Raw genomic sequence first — 17,973 nt, forward strand, 5'->3', positions numbered from 1 at the left:
CACATGGGAGATAAAGACCCAGATAGAACTTCTAAAGACTAAAAATATGTCGGAGGTGAAAAATACCTGGATACAATTAAAAGGAAATTAGATACTTTAGATGGAAAGATTAATAAACAATGAGGACACAGCAGTAGAAACTACTCAACATGAAACACAGAGAGAAAAAGGCTTTTTAAAAAGCTGAACAGAGAATCAGCACACTGGGAGACAATTTTGAGGGGCCTAACGTACATTCAAGTCATCGGAGCCCCCAGAGAGGAGCAGAGAGACGAAAAACATAATAGAAGAAACAATGTCCCCAAATTTCCAAATTCTATGAAAACCATAAACCCACAGGTAAAATAGCTGCAGCAGAAGAAACATGAAAAAAAAAAAACTATAGCAAGCACATCATAATCAAACTTCTTACAATCAGTGATAGAGAGAAAACCTTAAAAGCAGCCAGGAAAAAAATGACATCTTACACATGGAAGAACAGAGATAACAGTAATCTTGCTGGAAGTCACAGGTAGATACCACTTAACATCCAATAGGTTGGCAAACTTTTTAGTGTGAACTTAACAAGTGTTGAAGATGCTATGAAACAAAGGTAACTCACAGTGCCAAGAGGGGTATAAACTAGTACAGCCACTTCAGAACACAAATTTATCATTATTTTATCAATATATCAAGCCATATAACTCCTAGATACAATGTCCACAGCAGCATTGTTTCAACAGCAAAAACAAAAATAAACAAAACTCAAATGTCCATCAAGAGAAGAATGAGTAAGTTGTGGTATATTCATATACTACTATATAGCAATAAAAATGAAAGAAAGTCACAGAAGTAAACAAACATTTTGCCATTTATATAAAATTCAGAAACATACAAAATTAACATTTTGCTTACTGATACATATGTATGTTGTAAAACTATAATAGGCAAATGACAAACACTAAATTCCAAATAATTATTTGAGAGGGAGAGGGCCTTAGGGGACTTCTAAAATGTAGGCAATATTCTGTATCTTAAGCTGAATGATGAGTACACAGATATTTACATTTATTATCCCTTTACTTTATATATACATGTTTATGTGTTTTTGTAGTACGAAATACTTCATTAAAAAAAGAGTGAAAATGTAAAAGACTTCAAAAATGAAGACTACCATTTATGTATAACAATAAAATTACTGTAAAAAAGTATACAAAGAAAATGTTCAATTCTTTATCTTTCAGTGCCCTATATAATCAGTATTAATCTAAAGGGCCATAATCCTAACATGAAAAAAATAACAAGCTTTGACACAAAATCTAAGCATCTGCTTTCCTGGCACTCTTAAGTTAGACAAGAGTAAATATGTTAGCCACTCAATTCTGCCTCTTCATCTTTCATCTGTACTTAGATTTTTCTTTATCTTTGGATTTCTTTGGACTTCTGCTTCGGTCTCTCTTTTTACTCCTTTCTCTTTCATAAAAATCTGTTTGGTATTTTGACTTGTGACTATTACTGTAATGGCCATCCCTCTCTCGAGATCGGCTGCGACTTCGGTTCTGAGTTCGGTCTCTCTTTTCACTCTTCTGTTTCTCCCAACAGCTTTCTTCTTCTTCATAGTGACCAAACCCCATTTCTCTATAGATATCCTGTCAAAGGAAGGGGGAATTACAAGTGAATTAGTACAATAATCATTTTGTGGGCATTTTCAATTAATAAAACTTAGAAAAGTCTACCATTAGCAAGCTGTTATAACAGCTTAAACGTGAAAACTACCCCTAATGTCAAGAATCTTGTAAATTACAAAGCAATGAAATAATTCAGAAAAAGGTTTAACCATTTTTCTTAACAATGTCATTGCTTTGTATCTACTATTTTGGCTGAAATGAAGGATCAGATCCAAAAATATGGAACGGAAATAGCTCAACTGAAATCAGAACATGTCTTTAGAGCAATCCTGCAATATAAAAAAATCTGATTATGTATAGTCTTATTCCCACCTCCCCACACTTCACTCCCCCAAAATGTGGTCCCATTATTAACCTGCAATGAAACTACTAAAATTCCCGCAAGAATCCTATTTTAAGAAGATATCATTGAAATAACTTAGCAGGAAGAGATCTTAGACAAGTCAGTAAGTCTTAAACAAGAAAATGGAGGCTGGGTGCGGTGGCTCACGTCTGTAATCCCAGCACTTTAGGAGGTTGAGGTGGTTAGATCACTTGAGGTCAGGAGTTCAAGACCAGCCTGACCAACATGGAGAAACTCTACTAAAAGTACAGAATTAGCCAGGGGTGGGGACACACGCCTGTAATCCCAGCTACTTGGGAGGCTGAGGCAGGAGAATTACTTGAACCTGGGAGGCGGAGGTTGCAGTGAGCCAAGATTGCCCCACTGCACTCCAGCCTGGGCAACAAGAGCGAAACTCCGTCTCGAAAAAAGAAAATGGATAATGTATACTTGGGTCTGAGCAATTAATTTTTAAAGTGTTTTATTTTATAACAGCTCCTCTCTACATGTTCAAATACATCTTCCATGTTTAGAAACACAAAAGCTAGAGAGAATGTTGTTTGAGACAAGGTCTTGCTCTGTCTCCCAGGCAGGAATGCAGTGGCACAATCACGGCTCACTGTAACGTCAACCTCCCAGGCTCAACCAATCCTTTCCACCTCAGCCTCCCAAGCAGCTGAGACCACAGGCATAAGCCATCACCCCTGGCTAATTTTTGCAATTTTTTGTAGAGACAGGGTTTCGTCATGTTGCCCAGGGTGGTCTCAAACTCCTGGGTTCAAGTGATCCCCTCCTACCTCAGCCTCCCAAAGTACTGGGATTACAGGCATGAGCCACTTCACCCAGCTGACTAGGCTTATATTAAAATTATTATATTTCTTTAAAATGAGTTTTTAAACACTAGTAGAATCCTATGCCCCAAAGATAATAAAAGTGCTACATTTAATTCTGCTCTTAGACCACAACCAATGCTCTTTCAAGAGATACTTTGTAAAATTTAACTTTCTTAAGATTGGCTGGGTGTGGTGGCTCATGCCTGTAATCCCAGTACTTTGGAAGGCCAAGGCAGGTGGATCACCTGAGGTCACGAGTTCAAGACCAGCCTGGTCAACCTGGTGAAACCCCGTCTCTACTAAAAATACAAAAAATTAGCTGAGTGTGGTGGCAGGCACCTGTAATCCCAGCTACTCGGGAGGCTGAGGCAGGAGAATCGCTTGAACCTGGGAGGCAGAGGTTGCAGTGAGCCAAGATCGCACCACTGCACTCCAGCCTGGGCAACAAGAGTGAAACGCCCTTTCAAAAAAAAAATAAAAAACAAAACAAAAAAAAACCTTTCTTAAGATTGCCCAAAGGACAGGCAAAATTCTAAGGACTAAACTCCCAAGGGTCTCAACTCTATCACCAGATACTACTGTAGCAGACATAAATGTCAAGGCTTACAATCCAGAGTGATGAATACCAATGGTTAAGGACTGGGTTTTAAGCAAATTACGTTATTCCATATACTGTCTAGATACTGTACACCTTGAGTTTGACAATGTGTGAAAACAAATGTAACATGATTGTTATAGTAATAATCAGTGTTTGTGGAATACAATATTATAAACTGATTTGTGATTTTCCACACAATCCCAATAGTTCTTGTCATATTATAAGAGTCCCTGAGGTAGAAAAAATGAGTAGGCATTTTGGTTTAGCCCTTTACCATCTATTTTCTAGTAAAATATGGCATTCCTAGATAAAAGAATTTTTGTGCTTCCTATAACATATCCAAAATAGAAATATCCATATACTATTATATCTGTACATCTTGTACGTATTTCTGTATTGGTTGAGACAAACTTTTAAAATGCTGAGACTGCTGGTTGATGTATAACTTCATAAAATCCTTAGTATGTTATTATACAAATGGGCACGACACTTAAGTGCTTTGAGTATTTAAAATAGAAAAGATAAAAGATTATGTAGCACTTAATTCTTTCAAAAAATTGAGGAAGCTGAATATCTGAATTGGACTGAAACTTTAAAATCACTCCTACTTGGGAGTAGTTTTCAAAGCTACACAAGCTTTGAAGTCAGGTAGATCTGGGTTCAAACAGTCTTTGACATTTAGGAGATGTGTCAAATAAGTACTCCTAAGGTTAGAATAATTAGAGAAGGTTTCATGGAGAAGTTAGGATTTCAGATGAGCTTCAAAGGGTAAGTTAGCTTGGGTCTGAATTGGCTGCAAGAAGGCTAATGAAAGTAGTGTAAGTGAAAACTGGAAAACAAAGAAAACTGAGCCCTGTATGAAGGGGAAAAGTTAAAGTGGCTGAATGAAGCCATGTAAGAGCAGATCCTCTAAGAACACGCTAACAGCGCTAAGAGCTTTAGGAGTGCAATATCCTCATTCTAGAAATAGGGAAACTGAGACTCAAGAGATCTGCACAGGTTGGAGACAATTTAACTTGACACCCAAAATTAAAAATGGGGGAGTGCTATAGAATAATGGGGAAAAAATCCATTATTTCCTGAAAAAATCCATTATACCTGACTGAACCAATTAAATGTTAAAATTCTAGTTCTTCCACTACAAAGGCCTAAGGTCCTGTGGGATCAGTATCTTCATATCTAAATTAATTAGATAAGCTCTAAGTCCTTTCCAGTATGAACTTTTAAAAATTATATTATTTATACATTTAAAACATAAGACAAGATGATTAAACTACCATGTGGCAAAAAAAAAAAAAAAAAAGAAAGAAAAAAAACGAAGAACACAAAATGGCCAATTTAAAGCAATTAACTTAACCTAGCAAATGACTTGATATAAGCAATCAAAAAAAAGTCTAATCTAATTAAAAGCTATCCTTGCTCAGGTCTCTGGGACTAAATCAAAGATCTGGTTAAATCTTAGTCGCCAAGATAACATTAAATCACGAAAATGACAGCAAAAGTACAGTCAAGAATACAAACATTATGAAAACCCCAGTGGAAAACTGACAACCAGCATGAATACTTCTCAGCAAGGCAACCCCCAGTTGAACACTCATTTCCTGTAACCTCAGTAAAACCCAAACTTCAACAACACAAAAACCATCTCTGGAATTAAGACATGAGGTGGAAAATTAAACGTTTTCGAATTGATTAGTAAGGCTAGCTATTCAATAAAAAACAAAGAATTTGAAGAAATAAGTTAAAATACTCTTGGGAAACCAGACTTACCAAGCAAAACACCAACAGGAAAATATGAACTATAGCTGAAATTTGTCTAGTACTGAAAATTCTCTTTAATGAATTTTAAAAAATAAAAAGGAAAACAATCAAAATAATAAAAAATCAGGGGCCATTAAAATCTTAAATACTGATGCTGAGTTTTATTAGAAAGGAGAAAATTAATGTAGCTATATTATTAAATCAAAGTATACAATTTTTTAAAATTTAATATACTTTAAGGGGAGAAGTTAGGAGATCATTATTCAGAATTTAATAATTTTATAGTTAATATTGCCTTAAAATTAAAACTTAAAATTGCCTTAAAATCTTTTAAAAAATACTCATAGCATTCCCCCAAAATCTTGATGCTTTTATTTCAGGCAAAATGAAAAGGATATTTGCTGCTGTAAGGTTTCAAGTAATCAAAGAGCAGAATCAAAAAGATTCACACAAAAAAACACAACCAGTCTGATTTTTTGTAGCCCTCTGATTATCTCAAACACACCAATGTTTATTTATCTCAGGTTTAAATTCATTGACAGTTCCACGTACAAGTGCAGGATGAAAAGCTGGAGCTGAAAGCAGCACACGGAGGGGGAAAGAATTCAGAGTTTTTAGTGGAAAGCATGCTAAACATTCACAGGAATGTGATGCAGCCACCAGTAAAGAAGACTGATGTGACCTTAGACTAAAGTAATAGAGTATAGACATTTAAGAAGGAGGAGATGTGTTCCTATTAGATCACATTGGAATATTATACTATGGGACAAATTTTATTAAAATAATATTAGAGTTTAGGAAAGAAAACTGACGAGAATATACCCCAGATAAGAAGAGGAACAAGAGTAGTTAGGAGTCCAAGTATGAAATTAAACTGTGGTTCCACTACTTACTAGCTGTGTAAAACTATGGGCAAGTAACAATTTTTTGTTCTCACTTTGTTGTGTAAAAGGGGGATAAAAGAACCCACCTCACATTGTAAGGACCCAAAAATGTTAACTACTACTACTTTTTCTTTTTGTTTTATTTAAATTTTTTTGTAAAGACAGGGCCTCCTACGTTGCCCAGGCTGGTCTTGAACTCTGGGATCAAGTGATTCTCCTGCCTCAGCCTCCCAACATGCTGGGATTACAAGCATAAGCCACGGCACCTAGCCTACCACTACTTTTATTATCACCACTGATTCATGTGAGAAATATTTGCAGGAACCAACAAAAGTATGGCCTAAAAATGGGATGAGCCATGAATGATGGCAATCTTTAAACAGCTAAAAGGCTATAGAAAGAAGAAATTCTCTCTCTGCTGGATTATAGCAAAGAGCTAAGTACATATATCAAATATTTACTTGCTAAATTTTTTTAAATCAATAACCCATAAAACATATAAAATAGTTACCCACAGAGGGAAGAAGGAAAAGGGGAGGGAACAAGAATAGAAGCTAGGTTCTCTAAATGTACCATTTTGTAGATTTCACTTTGGAAACAATTTTTAAAACTACAAAACAAAAAATTGTTAAAGCAACCCTTAAACGTTAAAAAAAAAAAAAAAAAGCAAGGCCGGGTGTGGTGGCTCACACCTGTAATCCCAGCACTTTGGGAAGGTGAGGTGGGCGGATCACAAGGTCAGAAGTTCGAGACTAGCCTGGCCAACTTGGTGAAACTCCGTCTCTACTAAAAATACAAAAATTAGCCAGGCATGGTGGCAGGTGCCTGTAATCCCAGCTACTCAGGAGGCTGAGGCAGGAGAATCACTTGAACCCAGGAGGCGGAGGTTGCAGTGAGCCGAGATTACACCATTGCACTCCAGCCTGGACAGAGCAAAACTCCATCTCAAAAAAAAGAAGAAAACAATTTAACTGAAATATGAACCTAGTTAATGTCATAATATCATAACCACAGAGAGAAACTATTCCAAGTAACTCTAAAACTAGTAATTTGCTTTATCAGTTAAGAAAGAAAAAAAAAGGTAGTAACAATAATAGCCAGTGTAGAAAATGTTTGCACACTCATTTCTTTTCACTGAATTTTAACAACATGCCTGTGAAGTATTTCTCACCTTTCACAGGGGATGAAACTGTGGCTCTGAAAGTTAAAGAACTTGTCAAGGTCGCTTTGATGGCCAGCAGTATAGAAATGTAAATCTAGCTCTCCTGACAGCAAATCCTTGACTCTGCCTATCATACTACATTTCTCTATTTCTCCATCTTTGCTTGACATTCTCACCATCTTGAGTTCCCTAGCTTCTCACCTCAGCCCACTGAAATCCTTCTCATCCACCAGGGCTCAGCACAAATGCCTCTATGTAGTAAAACAAAAGCAAGGAGCTCTGATGTAAAAAAAAAAAAAAAAAAAATTTTGGAGATGCCATCTGGCTCTGCCGCCCAGGCTAGAGTGCAGTGGCACCATCTGGGCTCACTGCAGCCTCTACCTCCTGGGCTCAAGTGATCCTCCCAAGTAGCTGAGACCATAGGTGCACACCACCACACCTGGCTAACTTTTGTGTGTGTGTGTATTTTTTGTAGAGATGGGGATTTCACCATGTTGCCCAGGTTGGTCTCGAACTCTTGAGCTCAAGCGATCTACCTGCCTTGGCCTCCCAAAGTGCTAGTATTACAGGCGTGAGCCACCGTACCTGGCCTGTAAATTGTTTATTTATTTAACTAAGAACCAAACCACAGATTGGAAATAATCACTTTTCTTCACAATAAATTTTCTTTCGGGAATTTTTATAATTTTTTTTAAATGTGCTGTTCAGAACTTTTAGCATGCTAAAGTTAATTATCAGTGCTGTTTTTCTTATATACGATATAAGATGGCAGGATATAAATGTTTTATAGGACTTAAAATCTCAAGAGCCCTTATGTGCTACAGATAACACTTGGTGATAAATTAAGCAGATAAATGACAAAATCTTTATCAGCACAACCACACTTGTTTCTGATGGGAATAAATGAGTATCCACGGGTATGGAAATCACTGTTGCTTCACCGTGTGGAAGTATTTGATACATTATGTCAAAAACGATCTTTTATCATTTGTGATAAATATTTTTGAAAATTAAAATCCAATACCCCAGTGCAACCATCCTGCTTCTTAGAACAAACCCATCTCTGCTTAGAACTATCCCTTACCTCCTAAATTATATCACTAAGACATTATTTACAGAGGGACAAAATATTTATTTCTTCACATCTAAGTCTGGACATTAGAGGTACCTGATTAGTATTTTTGATTGGTATGTAGTCCTCATCTTCTTTCTCTTCAGAGCAGTGACGGGTTTTCTTCTTGTGTTTTTTACTTGTGTGTGAGTGACCTGATTTTGAGTCTTCGGCCTGCTCATCTAATATAAGATCATATTTTGCACTGCAGTAGTTAGTTAAGGATAAATGTGATAAATAATACTGGTAAGACATCAAAACTTAAGATCTGGTAAACAAAAGAAGTCATAAGGCTAAAAGTAACTTTAAAGCAAACAGCATCTCAAAAGAGTAGAGTACATTTCTAAAGCAACACTAAAATTTTCTTTCATTATATAGTCAGGAGAAATGGAAAGAATCCTAATCCTAAACAATCTTAAAATAACGACTAGTACGCGCAAAAAAAAAAAAAAAAAAAAAAAAAAAAGAAGAAGAAAAAATAAATGTATTTGTCAATAATTTAAAAAATTTAAATTTAGAAAACGAGGGACATCTTTAACTAGAAAAAATGATTACAAATTCCAATGCCCAGAAAAGCTATACAAGATAACAGGTATATTCGTATGTCTCTTCTTTTAGTTCAATCCTACAAGAGGAAATTCAGCAATGCATATCAAGTTATCATGTTTAAATTCTTTTCTTTTTTTTTATTTTTTTGAGACAGAGTCTTGCCCTGTCACGCAGCCTGGAGTGCAACAGCATGATCTCGGCTTACTGCAACCTCCGCCTCCCAGGTTCAAGCAATTCTCCTGCCTCAGCCTCCTGAGTAGCTGGGACTACAGGCACGCGCCACCACGCCCAGCTAATTTTTTGTATCTTTAGTAGAAATGGGGCTTCCCATGTTTACCAGGCTGGTCTCAAACGCCTGACCTTGTGATCCGCCTGCCTCGGCCTCTCAAAGTGCTGGGATTACAGGTGTGAGCCACCACACCTGCCCATCATGTTTAAATTCTAATAAGAATTTATGAATAAAGTTAAATGAACAAAAATATACATAATAGCAAGGCATGGTGGCTCACGCCTATAATCCCAGCACTTTGGGAAGCCAAGGCGGGCAACTTACTCGAGGCCAGGAGTTTGAGACCAGCACGGCCGACATGGTGAAACCCCATCTCTACTAAAAATACAAAATTAGCCGGGCATGGTGGCGCAACCTATAACCCCAGCTACCTGGGAGGCTAAGGCAGGAAAACTGTTTGAACTTAGGAGGCAGAGACTTTCATGAGCCAACGTTGTACTACTGCACTCCAGCCTGGACAGAGCGGAACTCAGTACCAAAATATATATATATATGCATAAAAGGACTACTTTTAGTAGCAAAGTGGGAACAAAATATCTAGTAATAAAGACATACTTAAATGCATTATAGTACTTCAATAAGATATATTATAAAGGAAGTTATCAACAATGATAAATGCTACAGAAAAAAGCCCTAGAAAGATGTTTATGAAAATTAACATAAAAAGATAAAAGCAAAAACTGCATATACCATACAACGATTATAACTTTACATAAGACAAAGGCTTGAAAGAAACAAGGAGAAATAAAAAGAATCATGTGTCTAAGTGATGAAGCTATGAGTGAATCTTTTTAAATTTCATATAAATGTGTTAAAATTTTTTAATGTTTTAATTCAGAGATAAGTATTTTCTTAAATATACTATAATAGAATAAGAGAAAATATAAAATAGTTACAATTTCTGCTGAAAATAATCTCAACCACAAATGTGGTTTCTGAGGAAGGCTGACATGGGCTGGAATAGTGGTTTTCCTAAGAAAGCTTATGAGGAAGCCCAACAGGCAGAGCTATGCTACCTACATGTGGAACCACAGTAAACGCAGACACACTTCCCTCAGGACTAGAGGCTCGTATCTGCTTCACAATGCCACAGCTCAACACTTTCCGCAGGAATGTCTCACTTCTACATAAGATCAAATGAAAGACACTGTCCCTCCTAGCTTTCCATGAGATGGCTAAAGAGGGTTAGTCAGCTTGTACCATTCGATTACGACTCCGTTATCTCCAACTTCCCTCCTTCTACTATGCTATGCTGTTTCCAGGGCATCTTCTGGATCTTACCTTTTCCAGATACACATTCCATAGCTCCTGCCTATGATTTCATTCTAATGTGTGCTCTGCACATGCTGCTCTCTCTGTCCAAATTCTTTAGAGCAGTGTTTTTCTTTTTTTTTTTTCTCTGAGACTCAGTCTTGCTCTGTTGCCCAGGCTGGAGTGCAGTGGCCCGATCTTGGCTCCTGCAACCTCCCCATCCAGGGTTCAAGCAATTCTCCTGCTCAGCCTCCCAAGTAGCTGTGATTACAGGTGTGCACCACCACACCCAGCTAATTTTTGTATTTTTAGTCGAGACAGGGTTTCACCATGTTGTCCAGGCTGGTCTCAAACTCCTGACCCCAAGTGATCCACCCGCCTTGGTCTCCCAAAGTGCTGGGATTACAGGCGTGAGCCACTGCACCCAGCTCAGAGCAGTGTTTTTCAAACTGATGACTATAATCCATCAATGGGGTACAAAATCTATTTAGTGAGCCACAACAGCACTTAAAAAAAATACAGAAATACAGTATATGCCACCTAAAAAAATTTTTTTATTCTATTAACCTTTTGGTTCAAGTGTGTGTGTGTGTGTGAATGATTATACCACGACAGTACTGGGTTAAGATAAAAACTGTATTTTTTAATTTTTTTCATTTTTTTGAGATGGAGTTTCACTCTTGTTGCCCAGGCTGGAGTGCAATGGCGCGATATCGGCTCACCACAACCTCTGCCTCCCGGGTTCAAGCAATTCTCCTGCCTCAGCCTCCTGAATAGGTGGGATTACAGGTATCCGCCACCACACCTGGCTAATTTTTTGTATTTTTAGTAGAGATGGGGTTTCTGCATGTTGGCCAGGCTGGTCTTGAACTCTCGACCTCAGGTGATTTGCCCACCTCAGCCTCCCAAAGTGCTGGGATTACAGGCATGAGCTACTGCGCCTGGCCAATTTTTTTTTTTTTTTTAAAGAAAAGAAATGGAGACAGGATTTCACTATATTGCCCCGGCAGGTCTCAAATTTCTGGGCTCAAGCAATCCTCCCACCTCAGCCTCCCAAAGTGCTGGGATTACAGGCATGAGCCACTGCACCCAGCCTATTTCTTAAATGATGGATCGTACGAAAGAACACAGCACTCCACCTCAGCCCTCCTATCTCCCATATTAGCGTTGCAGCTTTGTCACTTTTTTCAGTGTTGAGGGTATTCTCTAACCTCTCAACCCTTATTATGAGTCCCATATCCCTTTGCAATATTTATTTGCAATAATTTAGACATATTTAGAATGGTAATTATTTAGTGTTTGTTCTTTTCCCCACTCCAACAATAAAATGTAAGCTCTGTGTGGGCAGGAACTGAATATCTTTCATTGCTAAACTGGGTATGTGACAGATGCTAACTATGTATCTGTTGATTACTTGTCATACCCTCAAGACACTTGTTATATCTCCTGCTTTCTCATTTACCCACTATCTTGTACTTACCACTAAAATCAACAATTTTAGAAGACATCAAATCCCTCTCCCTTTGAATAAAACACAAATCTGTGAGCTCACTGCCCTCTTTTCTCCAATTTATTCCCTGAGGTCTAGTTGGGCCAAGTTATTTCCTTCTCCTACTTCTATTTTTGATTCTTCCTCTTAATAACCTATATTTTTCAGTAATTTCTTTCTCTTAAGGCCCATAAAGTAGATGACACCATGACTTCTTAATTGTCTTAAGACAACTTATCTCCACATCAGACTAGCCCCTAATGGCATTTCTCTCTTTTGCATCAACTTCAAAAGGCTAGAAGCTACACGATTCCATATAGATATATGTGTGGTTATTTCAATTAACTAAAATTAAAGAAAACTTAAAATTCCCCTTCTTCCAGCTACAGTTATTAGTAATAAGCCTAAATTTAATTTCAAAGATTTGGCAAATAAATATCAAATGTATTCCATTCATACTTTTTATGATTTTGAGCTTTCAATCATATGCCCTTGAATGTTGATTTTTTTCTGACCAAATCTCAGCTTCTTGTTTGGTCTGTCTGCATGTGAAAGCCCCTCCTCATGCTGATTTTATCATCTTTCTTCAGACTTGATACAACTCTAACACCTCACAATGCTTTATGCATTGCAGACAGTCAACACATCTTAAAACATGAATATAGACCAGGTCAATCTGATATTCATCTTTCTTGACGAGTACTTGGAAAAGAAATGTCTACATGTGTGGGAAAAAAATCCCTGAAATACCAATAGAAACTAGGAAACAGAGACCCCATTTACCAGAAAGAATCACAAAATAACTCTTGCAATGTGTGGAGTGATATATTTACAATGGGAAAAATTAGTGAATAAATTTAAATGTCATAATATAAACTGTATGTTTCAATACTTTTTACATATCTCAATCTAAAACTTGGAAGAACCTGAAGTAAATGGTCAAGTCAAAGGATCTTTTTAATCCTATAAAAGTGAACTCTTACACTCAGTAGAAGCCCAATAAATATTTGTTGTTGAAATTACAACATACTATACCGAAAGAAGTAACCTAACTTTGTAACAGAGAACAACATGATTTTATTATCTAAATAAGGAAGTTAAACATAAGAATCGTTAGCACAAAAGATTCAGCTTACCAATAATAAATTTTTGATTATGAGGAATAGAAAAGACTACAATTACATATAGAAAATACAAAGCTAGTGTTACAGCTCTTTTAGAATCTGTCTAGTAGGCTTTCCGGTTTTTGCAGGAAAGTCTCCCCAAAAAGAAAATACAAATCTTACCTGAACATCTTCTGAGAATATGGTAAGTAGGAAAGTACTTAACCTAGAGTAAGAAGGTATTAATAAAAGAATTAGGCTACAGATTTCTTTCAACCTTAACTTACTCCATACACTAGAGTATAGTGAAAAAGCAAAGTATATGTAAGATCTTTAAAAGAGATAATGATAAACTAAGTTACTTCCTCACAAACAATCTGGATTCAGGAACTTTGTCTTCTATAGCTTTTGTGACTGTTCATAACACACCACACAGTACTCTACACATAGCAGATGGTCAATACATATTAACTAAGTGATTCTTGGTAAGGATACTCCTGTTTGGGCTTTACTTTATCTTTCAGAACCAAATTAGATGGTTTATCCTGTTCTTTTTCATACTCCTTGAAATCACTCTTGGTGTATTTCCCACCTATTTATTAAGAAAAGAAAAAAAGAGCTTAGTAAAAAAAACCATCTAGTTAATCAAGAACAATAATTATTTTATAAAAGGTGTAAGAGCTATTATATAAATGGCATATATCGAGAGACAGAGAAAGGGAACAAAAGCTTGTTCCCTTTGCCATTACTAATTTAACTGAAATCAGATATCCATTTTGCTAGGTAGCCACATGCTGCCACCTAACGATATACGTGAATATTACAACATCAAACTTTCAAATAAATTACACACAAACACAGTGTTTAAACAGAGCCATTGAGCCCATGAGAACAGTAAGTCCAATGGAAAACTGAGGATTTGGGACATGAGTTTAAGATCTGAAAGACTTAAGTTTGGGAGAAGTGAGACTTTAAGAGACCTTTTAAAGATCTAACAAGATAGTGTGCACCTGTAATCCCAGCTACTCGGGAGGCTGAGGCAGGAGAATCGCGTGAACCTGGGAGGCAGAGGTTGCAGTGAGCCGTGATTGTGCCACTGCACTCCAGGCTGAGCAACAGTAAGAAACTTTGTTTCAAAACTGTCTATATCTATATCTATATCTATATCTATATCTATATCTAACAAGAGATACTGTGCTGCCAAATGGCAACAGAGCATCAGGCAAACAGAAGAGGGCAGGATGTGCAGAAGATCACCAAATAGCTGTGAGAGGAGAAAGTGGGTAATAGCACCAAAGACAAACTGTCTCGACTTTGAAATTCTAACTTAGGGGCAACTTTATTCCTCCCAAGTGCCAAAAATCCCTTCAGGAAAATAGGACCTACTGCTACATCCTAACTAGCTTGGTAGCGCTGAAAGGAAGAGCATTCAATGCAGTCTCTCTACTCTCAAGCCTAGTCTCCTACCAGATGAGAATTCAATTCTCAAGTCTCCTACCAGATGAGAATTCAATTCGTATCCACATCCCAGACCTGTTGACTGCCCTGCCTTTCCTACCCCTCAACTATACCACCAGGAAATGCTTTTGTAGAAAGGCTTCCTACAGAAGGGTCCTAGATTAAATGTACAAGTAAAACAAACTGGAGTTATAGAGAGAGGTTTTGACTGGGAATCCTATATATACCTTGATTGTCAGGGTTTTAAAGGGCGACCTACGGGGTAAGCAAAAAAGACAAGATCAATCTATTTGGCAATTCCAGAGACTCCAGAAACAAATATGGCCAGCAATGTTTCCCATAAATGTGAAACAGACTACTGCAAGAGTTAAAATAACTGGTAACGGTAACAAACAGCCATCATTTATCATTGAAAAATTATTTGCCATCTGCCTGCCATTAAAGTAAGTCTCACTATGGATGAGGCAGTTACCATATAACAGAAAGGGCAGCACATTAACGTAAGAGGTTCTTGACTATAGTGGGAGGTCCTAGGTAAAACACCACCTGTCTGCAATTCATTATCTTTATTTACATTGTCTTCATTTATAAACTAAAAATAATATCAACATTTCACAAAGTTACTAGAATCATCAGACTATAAAGGAAAGTACTTAGTGCTGTGAATGACACATTATACACATTAAAGTTATAAATCTGAATCAACTGCATATATAATTATCTCAAAATTAACTGAGAATAAACTGTATGTTTATGATGGCATGTACAAAACCAAAGCCTCTCCCTCCTATATGACATTTTATCTTAGGAAAAAACATGAAGAAATTTATTTAAAAGTAATAAGAAAGTAGTAGTATTTATTCAGTGGGTGGATAGGCTGAGAAGAAGATAGGATTGAGAGGGTAAAAAAACAAACCAAATTTAGCGTCTGTCTAAATCTTCCATGTATGTACTCTAGGTAAATCATGTCTCAAGATTATGCCTCAAATTCCATATCTATAATGAGGAATCATAATACTTATTTCATACACTTCCCAAATGATACAATTAAACTAGCTCTTTGCAAGCAAAGCTCTACATAAGAGCCACTTGGCATTACTACTGGCCTGATCTACACTGCATCAGGCCAGCAGCTCACCAAGACTTCTGAATACACTTATTGGAATCTTTTGTTCACAAAGTTGTAATTATCCTATGTGAAAAAAATCTTAGTACTTCAATTTAGTTTTCACAAATCACTCAAACAGCACTGTCAAAAACTAGCCATCTGTTGTAGAAGGAGGTAAGGTTTCATGGAAGAAACTAATAGTACATGGAACTCCAATCCAAGTCACCCTCTCCCTTATCACAGAGATCACGGCTTCCACTGAGCAGTCCTTGCCTACTTTAGTCACACTAATAATTTCTTCCTTCTCTAAACTCCCATAAGGTAACAGAATCTACCAAACAATTCAGCAATTCACAACTAGTGTTTTTCTTTCTTACTAAAAACAGACAAAAAAAAAAAAGTTCATTAAAGTCATGGGAAATGAGTGTTATAGAAAAAGAAAGTAACCCTAAAATTCCCAGTAAAATTCAGCATTACATGAGTAACTACCAAAGTGAAACCTTTTAAAAACACTGCATCAAAAACCAAAAATTCGTACTATTTTAACATATGAAAGACCCAACTTTAAGACTGACATGCTACCAGGAACGTATCTCACATATATGCATATGTGGGAAATGTAATACATACAAGGGTGGAACATACTGCTAGGGATATGAAAGAGTAAAAATTCAGAAAACCCATTAACAGGGCTGGTTCATTTTATATACTGATATGAACTGATCTCTTAGATATACTGTTAATTGAAAAGTGCAATGTACAAAAACAGTATGTATAGACTGCATCCTTTGTATTTTCCTTTGTAAAAGGAGAAAATCATATATATATACACACACACACACACACACATACATATGTGCACATATGTATTCAAAGAATGTAGGAGAAAGTTAGTACCAATAGGTAATAATGGTTACCTGGAAGAGAAATTAGATAGATGAGGAGCAGGAATGAATGAGACTTTTATCTACCTTTCCATGGACCTTTTCTATTTTGCATCATACGACAACTAAAACAAACTTAAAAAAATTTAAGTTGTGCACCTAAAAGACTCAAAACACCATAAAGTCAAAACAATTACTTTGGAAACATATCATGTCTGCAGTGGATAATTATTAGTAATTTATAACATAGTTGAACATAGAAAATATAATTTTTCATCAGTTTAAAATACACACAGGTGCACACATGCATGTGCACACACACACACACTCTACCTCAGATTCTAGATAGCAGGTTTGTAAAATTATAAATGGCAGGAGTTACATCAATTAATATTTCTCCTAATTAACAGCACTCAATAAAAGGCTTATACAAGCAGGAAAAGCAGAACAAAAACAAGGCCAGGCGTGGTGGCTCACGCCTGTAATTCCAGCACTTTGGGAGGCCGAGGCAGGCTGATTACCTGAGGTCAGGAGTTCGAGACCAGCCTGGCCAACATAGTAAAACATCATCTCTACTAAAAATACAAAATTAGCTGGGCGTGGTGGTACATGTCTGTAATCCCAGCTACTTGGGAGGCTGAGACATGAGAATGGCTTGAACCTGGGAGACAGAGGTTGCAGTGAGCCAAGATCGTGCCACTGCACTCCAGCCTGGGCAACAAGCAAGACTCCAGCTCAAAAAAAATAAAAGGTAGAACAAAAACAAAAGAAGATAAACCATCATACCTTTTCCTTTCCATTTAACCTTTGCAACAGACTGGCTAAAATCCACATGTATTCTTCTGTCATCTATAAGTACATTGTCCATTTTGAAGAATGCTTTCTCACAATCTTCTTCCTGATAGTAATTATAAAAACTCAAGCATAAATCTTTATGGAAAAATTTCTGTAGCTAGAATACTTAAAATACAAAAAGTTTGTTACAAAAATTAATGTTTGAATATTGATTACACACCCGATGCTGTTAAATCCTTTGTATCTAATTCTCTCAAATAACTCTGGTAACAACCCCATGAGGTACTATCCATTTTCTTATTGAGAAAACAGAAGTTTAGAGAAGTATAGAAGTTGTTGGCAAGAGTCAGAGCCAGGATTTTAAAGAGGCAGTCAACAGACAAATATATACTCACTGACTGTATTATATAAGTTCACAGTCCTTTTTACTCAAAATTCAAAAACATCCTGAAAAATTAAAGTTGTTTTCATAAGTTTGGTGTTAAAATTAATTTGGCAGTAACACCGGACCTAATGGTAGGTTATGACCTTTTTTTAATCCACTTAATAAGAATATTCATTTGTTTCACTGCAGAAATACTTTTGTGATGGATATGGAATGCTGACCCAGAAAGGTATTACAAAATCACAGATGTAATGTATATGTGTGTGTATGCATATACCTTTATGAATTCTGAAAAATTCTAAATTAGGAAGCCTAGTTATTCTC

General features: G+C 36.6%; 1 protein-coding gene and 1 non-coding gene across 2 annotated transcripts in view; one reads left to right on the top strand and one right to left on the bottom strand.

Moving 5' to 3' along the window:
• Window positions 1-832: 832 nt before the first annotated feature.
• The window catches only part of PPIL4 (peptidylprolyl isomerase like 4), a 40,760-nt gene continuing 23,619 nt past the window's right edge, over window positions 833-17,973 (bottom strand). The window contains exons 10-13 of the mRNA XM_008006687.3: window positions 17,256-17,367; window positions 13,515-13,611; window positions 8,396-8,543; window positions 833-1,628 (exon numbers count right to left, since the gene is read on the bottom strand). Of these exons, the coding sequence (XP_008004878.1) occupies window positions 1,377-1,628; window positions 8,396-8,543; window positions 13,515-13,611; window positions 17,256-17,367 (609 nt within the window). The 3' untranslated portion in view covers window positions 833-1,376. The remainder of the gene's footprint in view (window positions 1,629-8,395; window positions 8,544-13,514; window positions 13,612-17,255; window positions 17,368-17,973) is intronic.
• LOC119625484 (U7 small nuclear RNA) lies at window positions 13,117-13,178 on the top strand. Its single transcript, XR_005241678.1, has one exon. It is a non-coding gene; the product is annotated as a U7 small nuclear RNA (small nuclear RNA).

This window comes from Chlorocebus sabaeus, chromosome 13 (assembly GCF_047675955.1).
Source record: "Chlorocebus sabaeus isolate Y175 chromosome 13, mChlSab1.0.hap1, whole genome shotgun sequence".
Classification (NCBI taxonomy): domain Eukaryota; kingdom Metazoa; phylum Chordata; class Mammalia; order Primates; family Cercopithecidae; genus Chlorocebus; species Chlorocebus sabaeus.